We start from the raw sequence: 18,623 nt of genomic DNA on the forward strand, positions 1-18,623 counted from the left end.
ACTTAAAACCAACACCAACTGACTGCAGTGCACCGAAAGCCAACCGGATGGCATCATCTCCAGTGAGGGCAAAATTGGCATATAAATTAAATGATAGGCGCTTATCATGGGGCATAACCCGTATTGCAAATAAAATTCCCGTTCAACAACTCCGACAGCCATCACTCCTAAGCTCAAGAATCCAATAGGTGGTTCATTTACCAAAAAGTCCAATAAGGCCCAACTTCCTGCTACCTCAAAGGTGTGGTGAAGGGGATTCGTAGATGAGCCTTTCACCCGAGATTTATTCTTAAGACGGTTAACACACTTGGAAACTAAATTCAACTATGTTATTCTTGAACGAGCGTTTAGTCTGTAATCCTCAGATTTTATTTGCATAAGACGGTTAACTGGGCTTCCTAGGTTTAGGAAATCTTACCATAAATAGCAACTAAATGGTGCCGACCATGAACAATTCACAAACAAATATTCCTAAATTTCTCCAACCGAGTAAAATTGAACAAAACCCACAGAACCTCCTACCTCTAACTGCATTTCTTGTATGCGTTTAGAGCACCTTTACATTAGCAAATCACTGTTCGTCTCAACAGTTCTAGGAAATAAAGACAATCAAGCGCCATGCATTCAAAAATAAACCCTCTCGAGATGCGTTCGGATTTGAATAAGACATCTTCGTTCTACATCGCTATTCCTTATAATATATAAGCAAAAGTATGCAAGAAATTAAGAAAACCCAATTCAAGTACAGTTCCAAAAAACCAAGGATAGAAAGGAAATTTTTTGAGAAAAGAAAAACCAGTCATTGGATAAAAGACCACTAAAATTCACAATGCATACATTATATTCACCTGATCTTACAAACAGGTAGAAATCCTACTATAAGTTCAAAAACAAAAACAAAAAAAAAAAGATCAAAAGCCTAAAATTAAACGAAGAAAAGCAAAAGAAAAAGTGCCCTAATCTTCATCAGCAGGTACAGCTTTGGAAGAACCAGAGGCACCAGCCTTTTTAGGGAGCAAAAGGTTATGAATATTAGGCATAACACCACCATTAGCAATCGTAACAGACCCAAGAAGCTTTCCCAACTCTTCATCATTCCTCACCGCTAACTGTATATGCCGAGGCACAATCCTAGTCTTCTTATTATCCCTCGCTGCATTCCCAGCAAGTTCCAAAACCTAAATAAAACACACAAAACCAAGAATAATAATTCAATAAATAAATCACCAAAAATAGACGTGAAAATAGAAAAAAGAAAACCCAAGAGAAAAATTACCTCTGCGGCTAGGTATTCAAGAACGGCAGCGAGATAGACCGGAGCTCCGGCACCGACACGCTCGGCGTATTTCCCGGCTTTGAGAAAACGGGCAATTCTGCCGACGGGGAACTGAAGGCCGGCTTTGCTGCTTCGGGATGTTGCCTTTTTGGAAGCTCCGGAGCCGAGAGATTTTCCACGGCCGGCCATCTCTAGTTGGGGGAGAGATTTGAGAGTTTTTGTTCTAGCCTTCTAGGTAAGTATCTCTAGCCCTAATCTGGTATTTATAGGTGTGTGGAGAGAATAATGGTCCAATCAGAAGCGAGCACACGGATCGCAATCTTAGGCCGTCAGTTTACACGGGTTTGAACGGTTAGATGCGGTGGGCGGTACGGTGTCAGGATATTTGAACTTTGAAGTAAGAAGAGTTGGACATTTAAAAGGACGAAAGTAGCCTTCCTTGTTTGTGAAATGACGAGGCCATGTAGGCAGGACCGTGGGAGGGAGCCAACTACAATGACCAACTTTTATTTCAATTGTTCCGAAAATGCCCTCGATACGTGTCCCAACAAAAAATATCTAGGAGGCGGCGACCGCTTATATTTTTGCGAAAAGTACGGAATGCGAGCTGATGTTTGGAAAAATTACGGATTATGGCACCTTTAAAACGAGAACGAAACTGGGGTTAATCTTCAAAATCGGATGGTCAAAAGACCCTAATACCCCTTTTGACATCGACGTGTCCTCTTTTTCATTACTGCCGATTAAATTGGCGCGCTTCACGAGGATTCTTTTGATTCGTTTGAATGGGTATTTGAACCGAAAGGATATTGGGTTCGTTTCTATCTTGGCAGTCGGAAATAAATAGAGACAGATGGATGTTTGAAAAGTGTTGGAAAACTTAAACTTTTTGGAACGCTAACGTTTTTCTCATTCCTCTTTTGGTTTAGAACGGTAACGTTATTGAATACGTCTTTTTTGGGTTAGAATCTTTTTCCTTCTCTTTTGGACCCCATTATTTACGACGGCTTACCCCATTATTTAACCCCCGGCGTACGCATTAATTACGCCGGCGTACCCATTATTTCCGTCGGCGTACACCATATTGCCGCTTACACCCTATTTCCATCGGCATACCCCTTAATATTCCGGCGGCGTTCTCCGCCAAAAGAGACGTAAGAAATAATAAAATATTCAATAACGTCGTCGTTCTAAGCCAAAAGAGGCGTATTCAATAATGTTACCGTTATAAGCCAAAAGAGAAGTGAGGACCAAAAGAGAAGTGAAAAGATGAAAACGAACCCAAAGTCAAAAGAGACATATTCAATAACGTTACCGTTCTAAACCAAAAGAGAAGTGAGAAAAGATTATGATTGACTTTTGGTTGTCAGCGTTCAAAAAAGTTTTTCAACACGTGTCAAGTATTCATCCGTCTCTAGTTATTTCCGATGGCCAAGATAGAAACGAACCCAAGGTTCTTTCGATTCAAATACGCATTCAAACGAACCAAAAGAAGCCTCGTGAAGCGCACCAATTTAATAGGCAGTAATGAAAAATGATGACTATGTCCATGTCAGAAGAGTATAAGGTCTTTTGACCACCCGATTTTGAAGATTAGCCCGCGTTCAGAAGGGTATCAGGGTCTTTTGACCATCCGATTTTGAAGATTAGCCCGCATTTTGTTCTTGTTTTAAAAGGTGCCCACAATCCATAATTCCTCTAAATATCCGCCCAAATTCCGTACTTTTCTCTATATTTATTTTTCACTGGTTGACCCACTTACTAGTTACTAACCCAAAATTTTACTCGTCTCTGAACAACTTCTAGTGCAAATCTAACAAAATAGTAGAGATTCTAATTATCTAAATATTTGTTTGCTGCTATAAAATGAACATGAATTTGGGGGTCGTGGAGATCTAAGAAAAGAGTCACTATATGAATGGAGATGAACGGTTTGTGTGGGGCCCCCGTTATAGCTGCTAAATACGCATGCTGACAATACTATAGTAAGGTACCGCCTCAATGAATCATGGGTGGATCTTATTTTGTTCTATATTTATGTTAGAGTGGAAGAACACAATTGATCCAAGTGAGAAAAATGAACGCACAGGCCCTTTAGTTGGAGGGTAATTTTGAATCCAACAATCGGTAAGCCTGGCAGATTGTAGGGTCTGTTCCCATTAAATACATTTCATTGCTATTTTTTTTTGTTTTCAGCCACCTTCTCCCAGATCACTGACAAACTGTTAGTTTTCAGGCTGTCACTGACAGATTGAGGAAATATGAAACCCTACAATCAATATATTTAAAAGCACATAGTTAATTCTGCTCTTGATCTTCCAAGTGTTCTTATATCCAAAGCTCCTAAAACACTGTTAACATGAAAGTTTCCTAGCTGTTGAACCTTATAGCAATACAACATGAGGGAAGAGAGCCTTCTCCCATTTCTCAGTTTCTTGGTAGTCAAGCAATATATATGACAAAGCTTTACAAATTTTATAGATGGAAATTATAGAAATACACAAATCAAGTTTTTTAATAGTTGAGTTGTTGGCAAATGTGTCTTTCTTTGCAAATTCGAAGCCCAAATCCCGAAATTCCATCACTGAAATCACCATTGCGACATTGTGAACCGGTCACCTTGAACCAAAGCCACCACCTGCAAAAGATCTAACCAGCTTTCAAGCCATCTGATATTTATAAGAGGAATTACCCTGCTTTTAAGACATGTGTTTTTCATCCATAACCTACTTTCCAGTCATTACCTTCGACACTTTATAGCACGAAGAGAAAGAATAATGTTTTTTTTAATGGCAGGAAATTTCATTAGAAAAAGACTGAGATGGTCAAATACAGAGAAGAGAGAGAATAATGTTCTATTACCTGTTCATTATTATCAGATGCCATCATTGATTCGAGTAGGAATGGATGTTATAAGTTGGTGGGGTCATCATTTCCGCCCACAAAACTTGGTTTGTTTGATTTTCTGAAGAATTATGTTCAATAAGCATGTGTGAAAATAGAGCGAGGATATTTCTCTCTTGCTACCATGGTAGGTTGGGGTCTGTTGAGAAGGGTGGGAGTGAGGAATCTCCATCTCTCCTACAGGGATTGGATCTCTGCCCCTGTTCAATTGTAGGGGCTTTTGCATAATAAGTAATTTTTTTTTATCGGATTTTGGGTGTTTGTTGTCATGTCCAAGGATTGTAGCTGTATTGTGTTTGTATGTGGGGGACTCCTTGTCCCTGTGTTGTAATCCGTTTACAGTTATTAATAAGTTGTTATCTTTAAAAAAAAAAAGATAAAATGTTCTAGTGCGATATTCTAACCTCAATACAGTTATTAATAAACTTGTTATCTTTAAAAAAAAAAAGATAAAATATTCTATTGCGATATTCTTACCTCAATGGATATTTATAATAATTCAGATTGGTTCGTATTGGTTTTTGTTCACCAACATGGATCAGAGATCAACTCTAATTCTTAGATAGTACTAAAAGAATGTAATGAAAAAACTGCAGGTCCAGAATACATATGATGGGTTGAATATAATTATGAAGACACGTTCTCTTAGTACCCTCCCTTCACTGAACACGAGAATTACTCAACAAGAAATTTATGGCATCCTGAAGCTTGAGTGAATTAACTTTTGTTGTCAAATAATCAAGGGAAGTATGAGACAACGAAATAATATGATTCAAATGAAAAAATGGTAACTGAATAAGCTTTGTGCTCTCGTGGAAAATAGGATAGCAACCAATTGTGCCAACATTGTCGAAGAGGAGAATTTTAGGAAATGAAAATGAATCCGTTTGTCCTTTGATAAACCATCAACAAATAATCTAGCAGAAAAAAAACAGCAAATGTCCCCATATTCAACCTCCATGCTGAACTTTGCAACTGTATCTTTCTTCTTAAAGAACAAAGACACACACACACACACACACACACGATAAGCAGTGCTTGAGCGGCAAGTGTCTAAGCACCAAACCCAATCTGAATCTGCACAAACAACTATAGAAAGAAGGGTTTTTTTCTTTGAATGGTAACTATAGAAAGAAGGGTATTAGAATTTAGAACCCATGAGGAGGCCTTGACCTTGAGTAGAGTGTGATGGATGAAGTGCATACACAGCGTCATAGGATCTTTCATCAACTGATTAATTCTAGACACGACATGGACAATTTCAAGTCCTCTGACAGGTATATGAAGCTACAAGTAATTTTTCCTCTGACCGGTATATCTGCAGGTTAGTGTAGGATCTGATAATTTGTCCCATACTGGAAGTTTACTTTCAACTTTAGTAGAGTTCCATTATTTCTCTACGACCTAGGATCCTAGGTACGTTACTTTGTGAAAGAAAAACACCCACTGGGAAATTGAACTTCCTCAATGCCTAGAAAGTATAGAAATAGGTCCATATCTTTCATATTCAAATGTGTTTGCCGCCTTAGGCAGGAAATCATTAGAGCATTGGATTGCCTGGAGGCTATCATGAGAAGGGAAACTGAGTAAAGGAGGGAGGTGAGCCAAAGAAGGTCAACGTCGGATCTCATCTGTAACACGGCGAGAGTTGAAGATCAGGCATCGGTGGCTGCCATTGTCAGGAGGGCAGGACATATGGGAACCATTGGAGAAGCCTTAGGTCGAGAGTCAGATCACACTGTCATGAGCGAAGATGGGGAAGGGGATCCAGCCCAAATTGTCATAACGAGAAAGTTGAGCGTGGTTTGTGGTCTGATGTTTACTTTCGAGCAGAGAATAAAACAAAGAAAATTCAAAAAGTTCAATACAAAGGACGAATGTGGGACTGGGAAATTATACCATATAAGAGTGGAATCGACGTAAATCTCTCTGAAAGACTTGCCTCTCAGGTTCTCAACATATCTACCTCTAAAGACATCTAGAACACCCTAACTGACTTTTTCCTTAAACACTCACAGGCCATGAAATCAAATACGGCCAACTCCAAACCATTGTGGCTCTCGTTCTGTCCCTAAATACCTTAATACCATCAAGAATATCTCTGATTCTCTACCTGACCAAATTTGTGTAGGTTGCATCCCAATCCCACATCATGGTACATTTATAATATTCAACCTAAACATAATTACAAAAAGGGGCCACTATGGCCATCCTAATGACAGGCCCTATCAAATCAATGTAAAGCTGACACTAATTAGTATGAAGTACTAACTCTAAGGAACATAACTGATGGAGATCAGCGGCTTTGCGCGTCTATGGTTATTATAGTCATAATTCATGTTTATCAGGTTTCTATTTCTTAGAGTTCTAGTTTTAGTAGTTTTCTATTTTATTGGATTGTAATTTGATTATTTATAGGCCTAAAGCACACATTTAGGCTCACTTTTGGATTAATATTGATTGATATTGAGCGTTTTTTCTTCCCCTCTTTAAGTTCGTCTATTTCTCTCCCCTATTCTTCTCTCTTCTTCCCCTAATTCTTCTTCTTTCTTCTTCTTCTTCTAATTCCTTCTCCACAGCCTACATCAATAACACTTTGTAGGTGTGGTGGGTAGGGCTGTAAACGAGCCGAGCCGAGCCGAACTTTGGCGTGTTCGTGCTCGGCTCACTTAGCTTGAGCGTCGGCTCGTGTTCGTGATGAGCTTTATACTATGGGCTCGTGTTCAGCTCGCCAAAATTCAACAAAGCTCGAGCTCGGCTCGGCTCGTTTAGTAAACGAACGAGCCCGAGCCGAGCCAGGCTCGAGCTTGGTTGGGTTCGGGTTCAGCTCGTTTAGTAAACACATCAAATAAATACCATTAATATAATATATATACATATATATATATAATATAATATAATATAATATAGGGCAATGATAAATCGACCCCCCAAAATGATAAATCGACTCCCCATGTGTCTATCTCTCTCCTCTTTCTCTCTCTAACCCAGAGGAGAGAGAAAGACACATGGGGAGTCGATTTATCATATTTGGGAGTCGATTTATCACTCCCCATAATATAATATATAGTAATATAACGAACATAATCCGAGCTTTAAAGCTCTGCTCGGCTTTATGAACCAAGCCTAAAAAGTTCACGAGCTTGTCTAAGCCGAACTATACAAAGCTCGAGTTCAGCTCGTTTATTTGACGAGCCTAATTTTTGGGCTCGGGTTCGGCTCGTTTAGTAAACGAACGAGCCCAACCAGCCCAAGCCGAGCTTTTAATGAGCCGAACCCGAACATGTTCGTGATCTGGCTCGGTTCATTTGCAGCCCTAGCGGTGGGCGGTGGGCTCTCTCTAATTAAAGTTCTCGAACACCCCCCTCAAGAATCATCTTGGATAACATCCACACCCAGCTTGAAACACAGACCACTGAAAAATGTTCACTCTCACACATGTAAGAGTCAGCATGTGAAATTTTGCACTTCTTCTACCACTACCAGGTTTCCCCAACTCATTGCACTTTCTCCGTCAACAACTGAAACCCCTCTATGAAGTTAGGACCGCACAACAACACAATACTCACGAATGAAGCACAGCCCATGTGAAAGAACGACACCCATAAGATAACATAGCTGTTCACATGAATATGTAGATGTCCCCACGAGAAACAGAAATCGCATCAGTTGCACAAAGATAGAAGTCACACAAAGGTAATGGAACCTTCATGCGGCTGCGTAAGCGTGTGCGAGGGGGTGGGTCATGAAAGTGCAACAATCCACAAAAAAGAGTGCATGAAAACACACAAGACCAGTACTATACAGAAATGCTCCATAAAACATAATCCTATTTGACTAATGTAGGACACAACAAACCAAGAAGATCCCCACAAGGCAGGACATCAACCTCGTGTGTTTTGTTTCATGCCTATATTTGTTGTGACCAAAAAGTATCAAATGTTCATAAGGGTATCCAAATGTTTACAAATTATACAGTGTTGGTCGAGAAGGGAAGGCAGTAGCAGAAATCTTAGCTGTTTCTAGTCTAGTGATTCACATCAAAGACCTTCACGAAAGAACAGCGTGATGCAGATTGGTAACTATGGGAATTACATGACATTGTTTTATGGTGTAAAGAAGAAAGATAAAGCTACCAATTTTGCAATCAACCATAAGCATAAACTATGCCAAGTTTTGGAAACATTGACACTTCATAAGAACATTGGCAGTTGCATCATTTTTCGTTGTATAAGCAGTGAAGACATTTCAAAGAGCATCCGGATCTCGAATCCCAATCAAAAATCTATTATAAAAGGGAAATGGAAATTAGAGACTTACCTCGCTCATACAAGGCCAAGGACCAGAACGATTCTTTAGACATAACAATGCAGCCGATCCCATATAACAAACCTCCTTAGTATCACCCGAACATATCAACCGTGGGTCCATCAACTGGCTCAGATATCTATTTTCTAAGAGGGGCAGTGCCTGTTTTAGCAGATCAATTGCAACCTTAATGGTGGGATGGATACAATAATTTCCAGGTCATTTCAAAAAATTCTGAAAACTTAGCCATGCACATCATCATATCTATATAATAGACAGAACAGAACTATGGTGCATCAAGGACTCAAGGCCATTTTGTCTTGTTATTTTTCTGAAAATAATTGTGAATATCATGGCCATTTCCATCAAGTCAAAAGGAATTTTGACAACGCTCTAAAATCTGATATTGTGATCTTATATAACGGGAAGTGTATATTTTGTGCAGTATGTCAAATTGCCAACACTCCCCTCATAAAATAATAAATGAATAAATAGTAATAATGTCTGAAACATGCAAACACTCATAAATTTTCAAAGTTATAGAATAACCATTTCTCATTTTTACTTCCTTCAAACACGTGCAAGTCAGTTTTACAATAGTTAGTAACACTGTAACTTACCCAGTCCACCATGTTCTGACCTTCACGGGTATCAAAACCAAAGGATTTTTGTCCAGTTATGAGTTCCAGGAGCAACAGTCCATATGCATATACATCAATAGAAAAGCGCTCATTTCCCATCAGAGTTGTATGTCTTCAACCATCAAAACCACAGAAAAATTAAGCAACCTTACATAGTCAAAGCATTTATGATGATTCAGTTCAACTGCCAGTTTAACTGGAGAAAATATAGAAGACAAAAAAAATAAGAAAAACCCAGTAACCTCTCTAATTCGACATCTGGTCCAATTTTTATATCATTTCTCACGAAAGTAATGAGATTAAAAGATCAAGAAACATCCTTACTTGATGGATCCTTCCATCGATGAAGTTTTTTCAAATGCATCATCATCATCCTCAAGCCACTTAGCCAAACTGAAGTTGGTAAGCTTAAAAATTAAGGCATTGTCTTAGACACATTCAATTTGTAAACTGAGTGTTGTTGCAGTTCAGAATAATTGCTCTATACTTACCAGTGCAGAGAAACTACGAGATAAAAAAATGTGGCCGGAGGTAACAGCAAGATGTAGGAGGGGTCCATAGAGGCACTCCTCATGAAGATAACGCAAGCAGCCACCAATTCCAAGTGCAATGTCCCACCTTATTTTCCAAGATAGATTCTTTGCCAACTCATCACCTACATTTATGCAACCTCAATTTCACAATCAAAGAAACACTTGCAGCAAGCAAACATTGGATAGTAGATTAGTAGAGTGTTGATAGGTCACTGTTAAACCATGCAAGAATTCTGTACCAGAAGATACAGATATACAGTATCTGTATGAGGTACTTTCTCAAAAAAGAAGTAAATAAAATTAAAATATAAAAATCTACTGATACGTTACAGTATCTGGAGTGTTGGTGCCTTGCTAACGTATCAGCGAACAAGCTAAACTACGGTAGCAAGCACATATGTGGCATAATGCATGAAGTGTGCTTGACAAGAAATGGATACATTCTCTAGGGGAAAAAAATTCAGCTCAGGTAATCAGTTGTGTACTTGACAAGAGATGAATCGTTTGTGATACATTCTCTTGAAAAAAAAAAATTTGCTTTAGATAAGAAATGGATACATTCTCTTTTCCAAAGAAAATCTTGTTTTTTTTTCAAGAGAATGTATCCATCTTCTTTCAGCTCAACTGCCTTCCCAGTCTGACAGGTCTCCCACAGGTAATCAGCTGTGTACTTGACACGAAATGAATCGTTTGTGATAGTGCCATAGCAACAAATCTTTGTTTTTTTTTGAATGATAAATATTAAATAGCAACAAATCTTTTGAAAGAAGAAAACTGAATTAGAAAAATTATATACTTACATCGTAGGTGCTTATCTAGAGAGCCTTGGCATGGATAATCACTCAACAGAAACATAGAATCATCCATGCGGCAGTACCCAATAAGGTTCAAAATGTTGCGATGGCGAACCCTGTTGTAGACCTTAAGTTCAGCCCTGAACCGTTCGTGGTCTCCGGAGAAACATTTGACAAAAACTGGAGCTTTGAGAAGAATGCCTTGGTAAACTTTCAAGTTTTCATTTTCAAAAATAATATCCTCATTGGGAAAGCCATTAGTGATACTTTCAAGTTCAGCATGAGTAAATTCCCGGGGAAAACCAGGTTGCCATGAAAGTGGATACCAACTAGGAATTGGAGGAGATGATCCAGGTACTTTGTCTTCTTTGGCAGCATTACCGTCCTCCTTGTGTGGTTTCTCAGACATTACAGATGAACCTGATCCCTCAGGAGCTAGAGATGGCATTATAGTTGCAACGTCATTGTGTTTCAACACTGCAATATTGCATCCTACTTGTGAATATATACAGAATCGGTCTTTCTTCAAATGGCTGTTAAGAAAGAAGCAAAGGATTGAAATTCAATGCTAGAACAAATTAAAGCTCAACAGTATTAAATAAGCATAATGAACCTAAATAGACAAAGTCTGCATGACTTAGCTCCTAAAAAAGAGTCAAAAAGCTCTTCTAAATAAAAAGATGTCAGTCTAGATGGATTTCGGATCTGTACACATAATGATTCGTACAGATCAGAAAAAATAAATTCCATCAAATAAGTAACCAAAATTCAGCTCATTTTGATTCAATTCATAGAGTTTGACATCTTTTAGACATAAAATGATTAATGGAGATCGGAAATATAAAAGCCATCAATTAAGTAACCAAAATTCAGCTCATGTTGATTCAATTCATAGAGTCAAAACAAGAATTGAAAAAAAATAAAAATTAACTAACATACATAGGAAAACGTATGTTAGTTTCGACCTTAAAATTGAGAAAATATATTTACCTATCCAATACAATCCAGCGAGTATTATTATTTTGTGCTTCCTCAACAGTTACCACCTTGGGAGAAAATCCTGCAACAAGCTTCATTTCCAACTTCACCTGCATGTTTGACAAGTGACTGGTGACCATCTGTTTAACAGGTAATAACAAACCAAGGAATGATCCAGTGAGGCACAATCTCTCAGTAATACTGTGAGGACACATGAACTACTAATAGGTAGGGCCCACCTAAAAGCAGCCCACATCACCTACCTGGTTGATCCCACATTGGATATCCTATGGCTCAACAATCTCGCTGATCGGAAGATCCTAACTATCTGATCAAATATATTTCAGGCTGTATATGAACTGTTGCTTTTATTTTATTTTATTTTCTTTGATGTCAAATCTATAAGTTCTTGATGAGATGATTGAGAACCTCAGATCATCCAACAAGCATGTTTTTTGGGACATTGGAAATCCAACCGACCCAAACTCAATCGCGTGGAGACCACATACCTCGTTCCTCTTGCATTGTCGGTGGTAAGGCTCGAGAGTGTGCTGATATTCTTCCTTCTTTTTCGTAATCTCCTCTTCGAGAAGTTTAAGTGACTTCTCACCCTGTGATGAGAAGTCCAATCTTTCCCCTGTGGAAGACATAATGTTAAATTGAAATGGAAAAAAAAAAACAGCTGACTTGAAGCTTTTTAAAATTTAATGGCATGTTTGGGTGCATACAGAAATTGCAATTTGGGTGATATTTGGGCCTTTTTACACGGTAATCTATGACTTTTCATATGGAAGTTGGTGTAAATTTTCAACCAAAGCAGGGCCAAATTGGAATTTGTGAATAGAATTGAAATGAAAATAAAACAGCTGACTTAAAGCTTTTTAGAATTTAACGGTGTGTTTGGGTGTGTTGAAGTATAAATGATTAAATAACACCAAATCTTAACAGATTAAGCTTTTGGAGTAATTGGTTGTTTCACAAGGTATCAGAGCTTTTGCCTCATGCCAGGTCCTAGATTCAAAAAATATTAAAAATCAATGTATGCCGCCTGTTGGAAACATGTTTCCATTAAGGGTGGCCCACATTGGCATACCTAAAAATCTAAGGAAATCTTAGATGTTTTTTTACTATGGGTTTTTGGCTTACTAAAGATAACTCTCATTAAGAGTCCTAAAAAGAAAGAGTGTTAGTGCAATTGGGAAACTAACCCAATTCCCTAAAGATTAAATACAAGAATTGCTTAATGGGAGCACTACTCCATCAAGAAATTGAGCTTAAGGTTTTCTCTGAGTGGTCTTAGATCTACCAAGAACAGCCCATGTTTCCATTGATCTAAGCATACGGCTTGGATAGATTTGAAGGCTATGTTAGAACCGAGTTCGTCGTGTTTGTCATGGAGCGTCTTCAACAATCAGATCTCGCGCATGGTCGGAGCTTCAATTTGATCATCATGGTGGAGGTACGATCTATTTCCGATTAAGGTTAATTAAAGTTTTTACACGACTAACCCAAAAAAGAGGGTCTACACGTGAGGGGGGGGGGGGGGGGGGGGGGGGTGTTGAAGTACAAATGATTAAATAACGCCAGCTCTAACATCTTAAGCTTTTGGAGTCATTGGTTGTTTCACAGGGTGCATACAGAAATTGCAATTTGGGTCTACTGACACTGCAATCTATGACGTTTTATATGGAAGTTTATGTGAATTTCAACCTAAGTAGGACCAAATTGGAATTTGTGAATATGGATTTTTGTGGTGTAAGCCTGTATATATAGTTCAGTATTTTTCAAAAAGTATTGAAAGGTTTAACACCATAGGATGATCCAAACCGTACATTTGATGGGCCACAACGTAAGTAGGTAGTCCCAAAAACTCATTTCCATAGGATGATCAGATCCCGCCGATCTATAGAGGGGTCCTCTATAGATCGGCAGGCTGGGATCATCCTATGGAAATGATTTTTTTGGGCGCAACCTATCTACATTGTGGTTCATCAAATGGATGGTTTGGATCATCCTATGGTGTAATCCGTACAGTACTTTTTGAAAAATACTGGATTATACGGGCATACACCCTATAAAATCTCAAATTCAGCAAAAATGACATAAATAGTGATACCATTGGCCATGTCAAAGGGTAAACAAGAGCTCTTCTTGCAGCAATCACAGAGGATTCAAAGAACGATGACGGTGTCTTTTGGTTGGACAGTGTTTAAGTGCAATCTATATATGACTCTTTAGTTTGTGTGAATTTCAATCTAAGTATGCCCAAGTTGAAACGATAGAAGAAAAAAAAAACAGCTGACTTAAAGTTTATTACAGTTATAGGGAATGTTTGGGTGTACACATGAAATGCAATTTGGGCCTTCTTAGATTACAATTCACAGTTTTCATATCACAGTTTGTGTGAATTTCAAGCTAAGTAGGACCAAATTGGAATTGTGAATACATGTAAATTGAAGGAAAACATAACAGAATGAGAAGAGAGAGATTACATACAGATGGCAGTGACACCGATGCCAATGTCGAAGGGGAAACATGAGCTCTTCTTGCAGCAATCGCAGAGGACTCCAAGAACGATGACTGTATCTTTGGGACGGACGACGTTATTGAGAGCCCAATTGAGGGCGTCAACTTTACCTCTGTTTCGGTCGGCATCCATGACCACGATTACGCTCTCTCCGGACGATCCAAATCCCATCTCTCCTGTTGTTTCTAGTGTTCTTCTGTTATGTTAATTTCTTCCTCCTTTAGCATTTGGAGAGGAATTAAATGATTGAATTATCGGGCTTTGGAATTAACAAGTGGAATGAATGAAAAGGGGTAGTATCGTTGGTTCCTAAGCTCGGAAATAACAAGGGTTTCCTTGTACTTTGGACGGCTAGCAGCTATTTTCATTTTGGAGGGAAGATTCATAAGCTAATCCATACTATATTATATATCCATCCATTATTATTATATTATATAGTATCATCAACACACGCTTGGATTATCTCATGGGGTCCTGTGGATCTCTCATTGGCCGATTTTCTCCTTTGTTTGAAATGGCCACTCTTCTAAATTGTCTGGATACTCCAATCCCTCCTTTACTCTCTTCCTACCCAGCATGAAAAACCCTCCACACTCTCCCCCCAAAATGGCAGATTTTTTTTATCTCTCACTCATCGCCATGATTCCATCTTCCTCCTCCAAACTCCTCCTCAAAAACCCACTTCTCTCCCTCCTCGAAAAAGCCCAAACAACCTCACAAATCCTCCGAATCCATGCCCAAATGATCACAACAGACCTCATCTCAAACACATTCGCTGTGAGCCGACTGATCTTAGCCTCCTCAGTCTCAATTGCCTCCAACATGGACTATGCAGAACTAGTTTTTTCTCAAATTCCCCAACCCAATTCCTTCATTTATAATACAATCATTAGAGGCCATGCCCAAAGCTCGAGTCCCCAAAGAGCTCTCCTTTTCTACAGTCGAATGCGAAGAGATGGCGTCGCCCCTGATAAACACACTTACCCTTTTGTTCTCAAGGCTTGTAGTCTTATGGGGGGTTTAGAAAAAGGGATGGAAATACATGGAGAGATTTTAAAGAGAGGGTTTGAGTCAGATTTATTTGTGAGGAATGGATTGATCAGTATGTATTGTAGATGTGGAATGACGAGTCTGGCTCGGAAGCTGTTTGATGGATTTCCTGAGCGGGATTTAGTTTCTTGGAATTCTATTATAGGTGGGTATGTTCGTTGTGGGGAGATGGGAGAAGCTCAGAACCTGTTTGATGAAATGCCTGAAAGAGATATGTTTTCATGGGCGATTATGATAGATGGGTATGGAAAGGTGTGGGATTTTATTTGTCTTCTATCCTTTTATAGGTCCCTTTGTATAGCTTGATTGATTTTATTTTTTTTAATTTTAATCTTGTTTTTGTGTTCTTTTGATATATTTTGTGTATGGCTACTGATATTTGCACTTCCATGTTTTGATAATGGCATTAACTCAACTTGTCTTTCCTCTTTAATGGGTAGCTGCAAGCCTGCAAGCTCATTGGGAATTACAATAGCCTTTGACAGCTGGTTAAATAATAAAAGACAAGACGATTTGTCCCATTATTAAAACATTGTAGTGGGAATATCAGTAGCCTTTGTGTGTATAATTTATAAAAAGAAATCTTCAAACGGTGCAGAAAATTGGTGATATTGGTCGTGCTCGGGAACTGTTCAATAGAATGAATGAAAGAGATCTAGTTTGTTGGAATTCTATGATTGATGGCTATGCAACTGTTGGAGATACAATCACTGCTCGAGAATTGTTTGAAGAAATGCCAGAGAGGAATGTGATTTCTTGGAGTATCATGATTGATGGCTATGCACGCAATGGGAAATCTAAGGAAGCTTTGAAATTATTTGAGCAAATGCTTCCGCAAGGCATAAGGCCTGATAGAGTTTCTGCTCTGGGCGCTGTTACGGCATGTGCTCAGTTGGGTGCTCTTGATCGAGGGAGATGGATACATCTGTACCTAGAGAAGAACAAAACTTTACTTGATGTTGTGGTTCAAACTGCTCTTGTTGATATGTACATGAAATGTGGGAGTTTGGACTATGCGAGGGGAATTTTTGAGAGCATGCCCGAAAGAAATACCATTTCATGGAATGTGATGATAGTTGGACTGGGGATTAATGGTTGTGGAAAAGCAGCTCTCGTGCTCTTCTCTCAAATGGAGAGAGAAGGAATTTTCATGGATGATGTGACTTTCCTTGGTGTTCTGATTGCGTGTACTCATGCAGGTTTAGAAAGTGATGGACTGCGAATTTTTGAAAGAATGGGAACTTCTTATGGAATGGAACCCAAGGTTGAACACTACGGTTGTTTAGTAGATCTTCTCGGTCGCGCAGGGCGATTAGATGAGGCTAAAAATGTCATAGAGACAATGCCCATGGAACCCAATCCAGCTTTGTGGGGGTCTCTTCTTGCAGCTTGTCGGATCCATCGACGTGTTGATCTAGCTGAAGCTGCGGTTGAGCAGCTTGTGGAGCTCAAAGCTGATGATTCTGGGATGTACGTTCTTATGTCGAATATATATGCTGAGGAGAAAATGTGGGGGGATGTGTTGAGGATAAGGAAGCTGATGAATGATCGAGGTATGAAAAAGGAAAGTGGAGGGAGTGTGATTGAGGTGGATGGTATTGTTTGGGAGTTCGTTAATGGAGACAGGTCGCATTTGTTGAGCGGAGAGATATATTCTGTTATCTGGAACTTGTCCAAAATGTTGATGTCTGTAAGATAAGTTCATTGATGGTTTTAAGGGTATGGAAGGGGGAAATTCATTATCCCTCTCTATGCAAGTTGTTTATTCTTCTCTTACTTTTTGGGTAAACAAAAGGAAGAATGAAAGCTACAAAGGCTTAACATGAGTAAACAATGACTCCAGCAAATCAGCCAGAATATTTCTTGGAGATTGTATGTGAAATGGCAAGCAATACTTCCTTAAATCTCCCTACTAGGGTTCCTTCCTCTACCCAAGTGAAACGAAACTCTTCTGCTATTCTTGAACCGAGTTTGATGCCTTATTTTGTCCCGGAGGCTTGTTCAAACTTGCCTACATATTGGCAATGGATCAATTGGTGGTAAGCTCTTGGCTGTTTCTTAGATACTTTTGCATGTCAGACAGAGTAGATCAACCTCAATTCTTCTAGCAACCAGTTAGTTCTTAGCTGGAATTTTGTCTTGGACAACGACTCAGAGAACTGGGTATTAGAACTAGTAAGGATCTAAATATTTTTCCAAGAATGCAGGTCGTCCAAGCCATTCATATCCTGTATCAAGACAATGAAATCAACTCTTCCCCCATGCTACCTTCCTTTGTTTACTTGAGCACTAACCGGTAGAAGAGCCCAAGAGAAATTTGGTTGCAATGTCTGCCAGTTGCACCTGCTTAGAGATCTCTTTGCTCCCATTTCTTCTATGGGGTTCATTGACCTGGGATCTATGGGGCCTAGATTTTTGTGGAAAAATTGCCTAAAGTGCTTTAATTTGTGGAAGGCTTGATAGAGCTCTAGTCTCTTCAAATTATCTTTATTCCTTGATACCAAAGTTTTTAAACTTAATTATCTTTGCTTCAAGTCACAGCCCTATTTTACTTGACTATACCCCAACTCTGCCCACAAATAGAAGCGCCCCTTTTGCTTTGAAGATATGGGCTCTACATCCTGATTTCAAGCAGCTTGTTGGTAATTTCCTGGAATCAGCATTTCAGGGCCTCGAATGGGTATGCTCTGTCGTAAGCTGCAAAAATGTCGAACCCTGCTGTGGTAACATTACCTCTCAAGTTCAACAGAAAGATAAGGAGCTGAGAGATTGGCATGCATGTTAGACCTTTATCACAAACTACAGATGCTGAAATGTTGTTGGGATCGAAATGCTAGCCTTCCGCTACAACAGTTTCTCAGACAGAATCAGTAGCTTGAAGAAGTCTGATAATACTGTTTTTAAAACTGAGAAAGACATTTTAGACCTGCTACATCATTTCAGAGACCTCAACTGGTGTTAGCAATGTATCCCGTATAACTTTGAACAGATTCACCAATGCAGATGAGCAAAATCTCAGTCAATAGGATTACAGAAAATGAGGTCTCGGATACCCTTAATTCTATGGAACCTAGTAAGTCACAACGGCCTGATTGGTTCAATGTAAGATTCTTCCTCTAAAGCTGGGGTATCGTTGGTCCTGTTTCTAGTTTGTGATTTCTTATGCTTTTGAAAATGGTTCAGTCTGTCGAAAATCAACAAGACTTCCATCTCATTAATTCTGAAAATTTTCTCATCAAACCAACAGATCATTCATGGAACATAAATGTCCTTTTTCTACGCTGGTACCCTTCTACAGTTCATCAGTTTATATGAACATTGAGATTCCTTTTCAACCCTTCACCTTACAAAATTATTTGGAAGTGCACCGGTAGAGGACCCTTCTCTATTTCCTCGGCTTATCGCAGTCAACAGCCATATCCCATAACAACACACGGCGCTACTGACACTTCTATGCTGAATTGGAAGCATTTCAGACAAAAAAAAATCTCTGCCGGATATTACAGTGCATCTCAAGGCATAGTGAATTCTAATTTGTCTCTAATTAGGGAAGTGAATTTCACAAGAAGATCTTTTAGCTATATAAATACTTGGAAAAAACACAAGGGAAAT

The 18,623-nt window shown here is 39.0% G+C and overlaps 3 protein-coding genes across 3 annotated transcripts; 1 reads left to right on the plus strand and 2 right to left on the minus strand.

Moving 5' to 3' along the window:
• Positions 1-802: 802 nt before the first annotated feature.
• LOC143882568 (histone H2A.6) lies at positions 803-1,526 on the minus strand. Its single transcript, XM_077386041.1, has 2 exons — positions 1,277-1,526; positions 803-1,178 (listed from the first exon to the last, which is right to left on the minus strand). Exons 1-2 carry the CDS (start codon positions 1,463-1,465, stop codon positions 957-959), a joined length of 411 nt encoding a protein of 136 aa, XP_077242156.1. The 5' UTR covers positions 1,466-1,526; the 3' UTR covers positions 803-956.
• Positions 1,527-3,536: 2,010 nt separating this feature from the next.
• LOC143883988 (putative serine/threonine-protein kinase PBL16) lies at positions 3,537-15,454 on the minus strand. The gene is made up of 9 exons (XM_077387330.1): positions 13,931-15,454; positions 11,944-12,071; positions 11,447-11,544; positions 10,463-10,989; positions 9,621-9,784; positions 9,454-9,536; positions 9,109-9,241; positions 8,501-8,650; positions 3,537-3,914 (listed from the first exon to the last, which is right to left on the minus strand). Exons 1-9 carry the CDS (start codon positions 14,130-14,132, stop codon positions 3,867-3,869), a joined length of 1,533 nt encoding a protein of 510 aa, XP_077243445.1. The 5' UTR covers positions 14,133-15,454; the 3' UTR covers positions 3,537-3,866.
• Positions 13,634-18,259, plus strand: LOC143883987 (pentatricopeptide repeat-containing protein At1g08070, chloroplastic-like). The gene is made up of 2 exons (XM_077387329.1): positions 13,634-15,263; positions 15,610-18,259. Exons 1-2 carry the CDS (start codon positions 14,538-14,540, stop codon positions 16,708-16,710), a joined length of 1,827 nt encoding a protein of 608 aa, XP_077243444.1. The 5' UTR covers positions 13,634-14,537; the 3' UTR covers positions 16,711-18,259.
• The last annotated feature ends 364 nt before the right edge of the window (positions 18,260-18,623 follow it).

The sequence above is a fragment of the Tasmannia lanceolata genome, unplaced genomic scaffold, assembly GCF_043159265.1.
Source record: "Tasmannia lanceolata isolate RefF3 unplaced genomic scaffold, GAP_Taslan_0.1 ptg000008l, whole genome shotgun sequence".
NCBI classification, from domain to species: domain Eukaryota; kingdom Viridiplantae; phylum Streptophyta; class Magnoliopsida; order Canellales; family Winteraceae; genus Tasmannia; species Tasmannia lanceolata.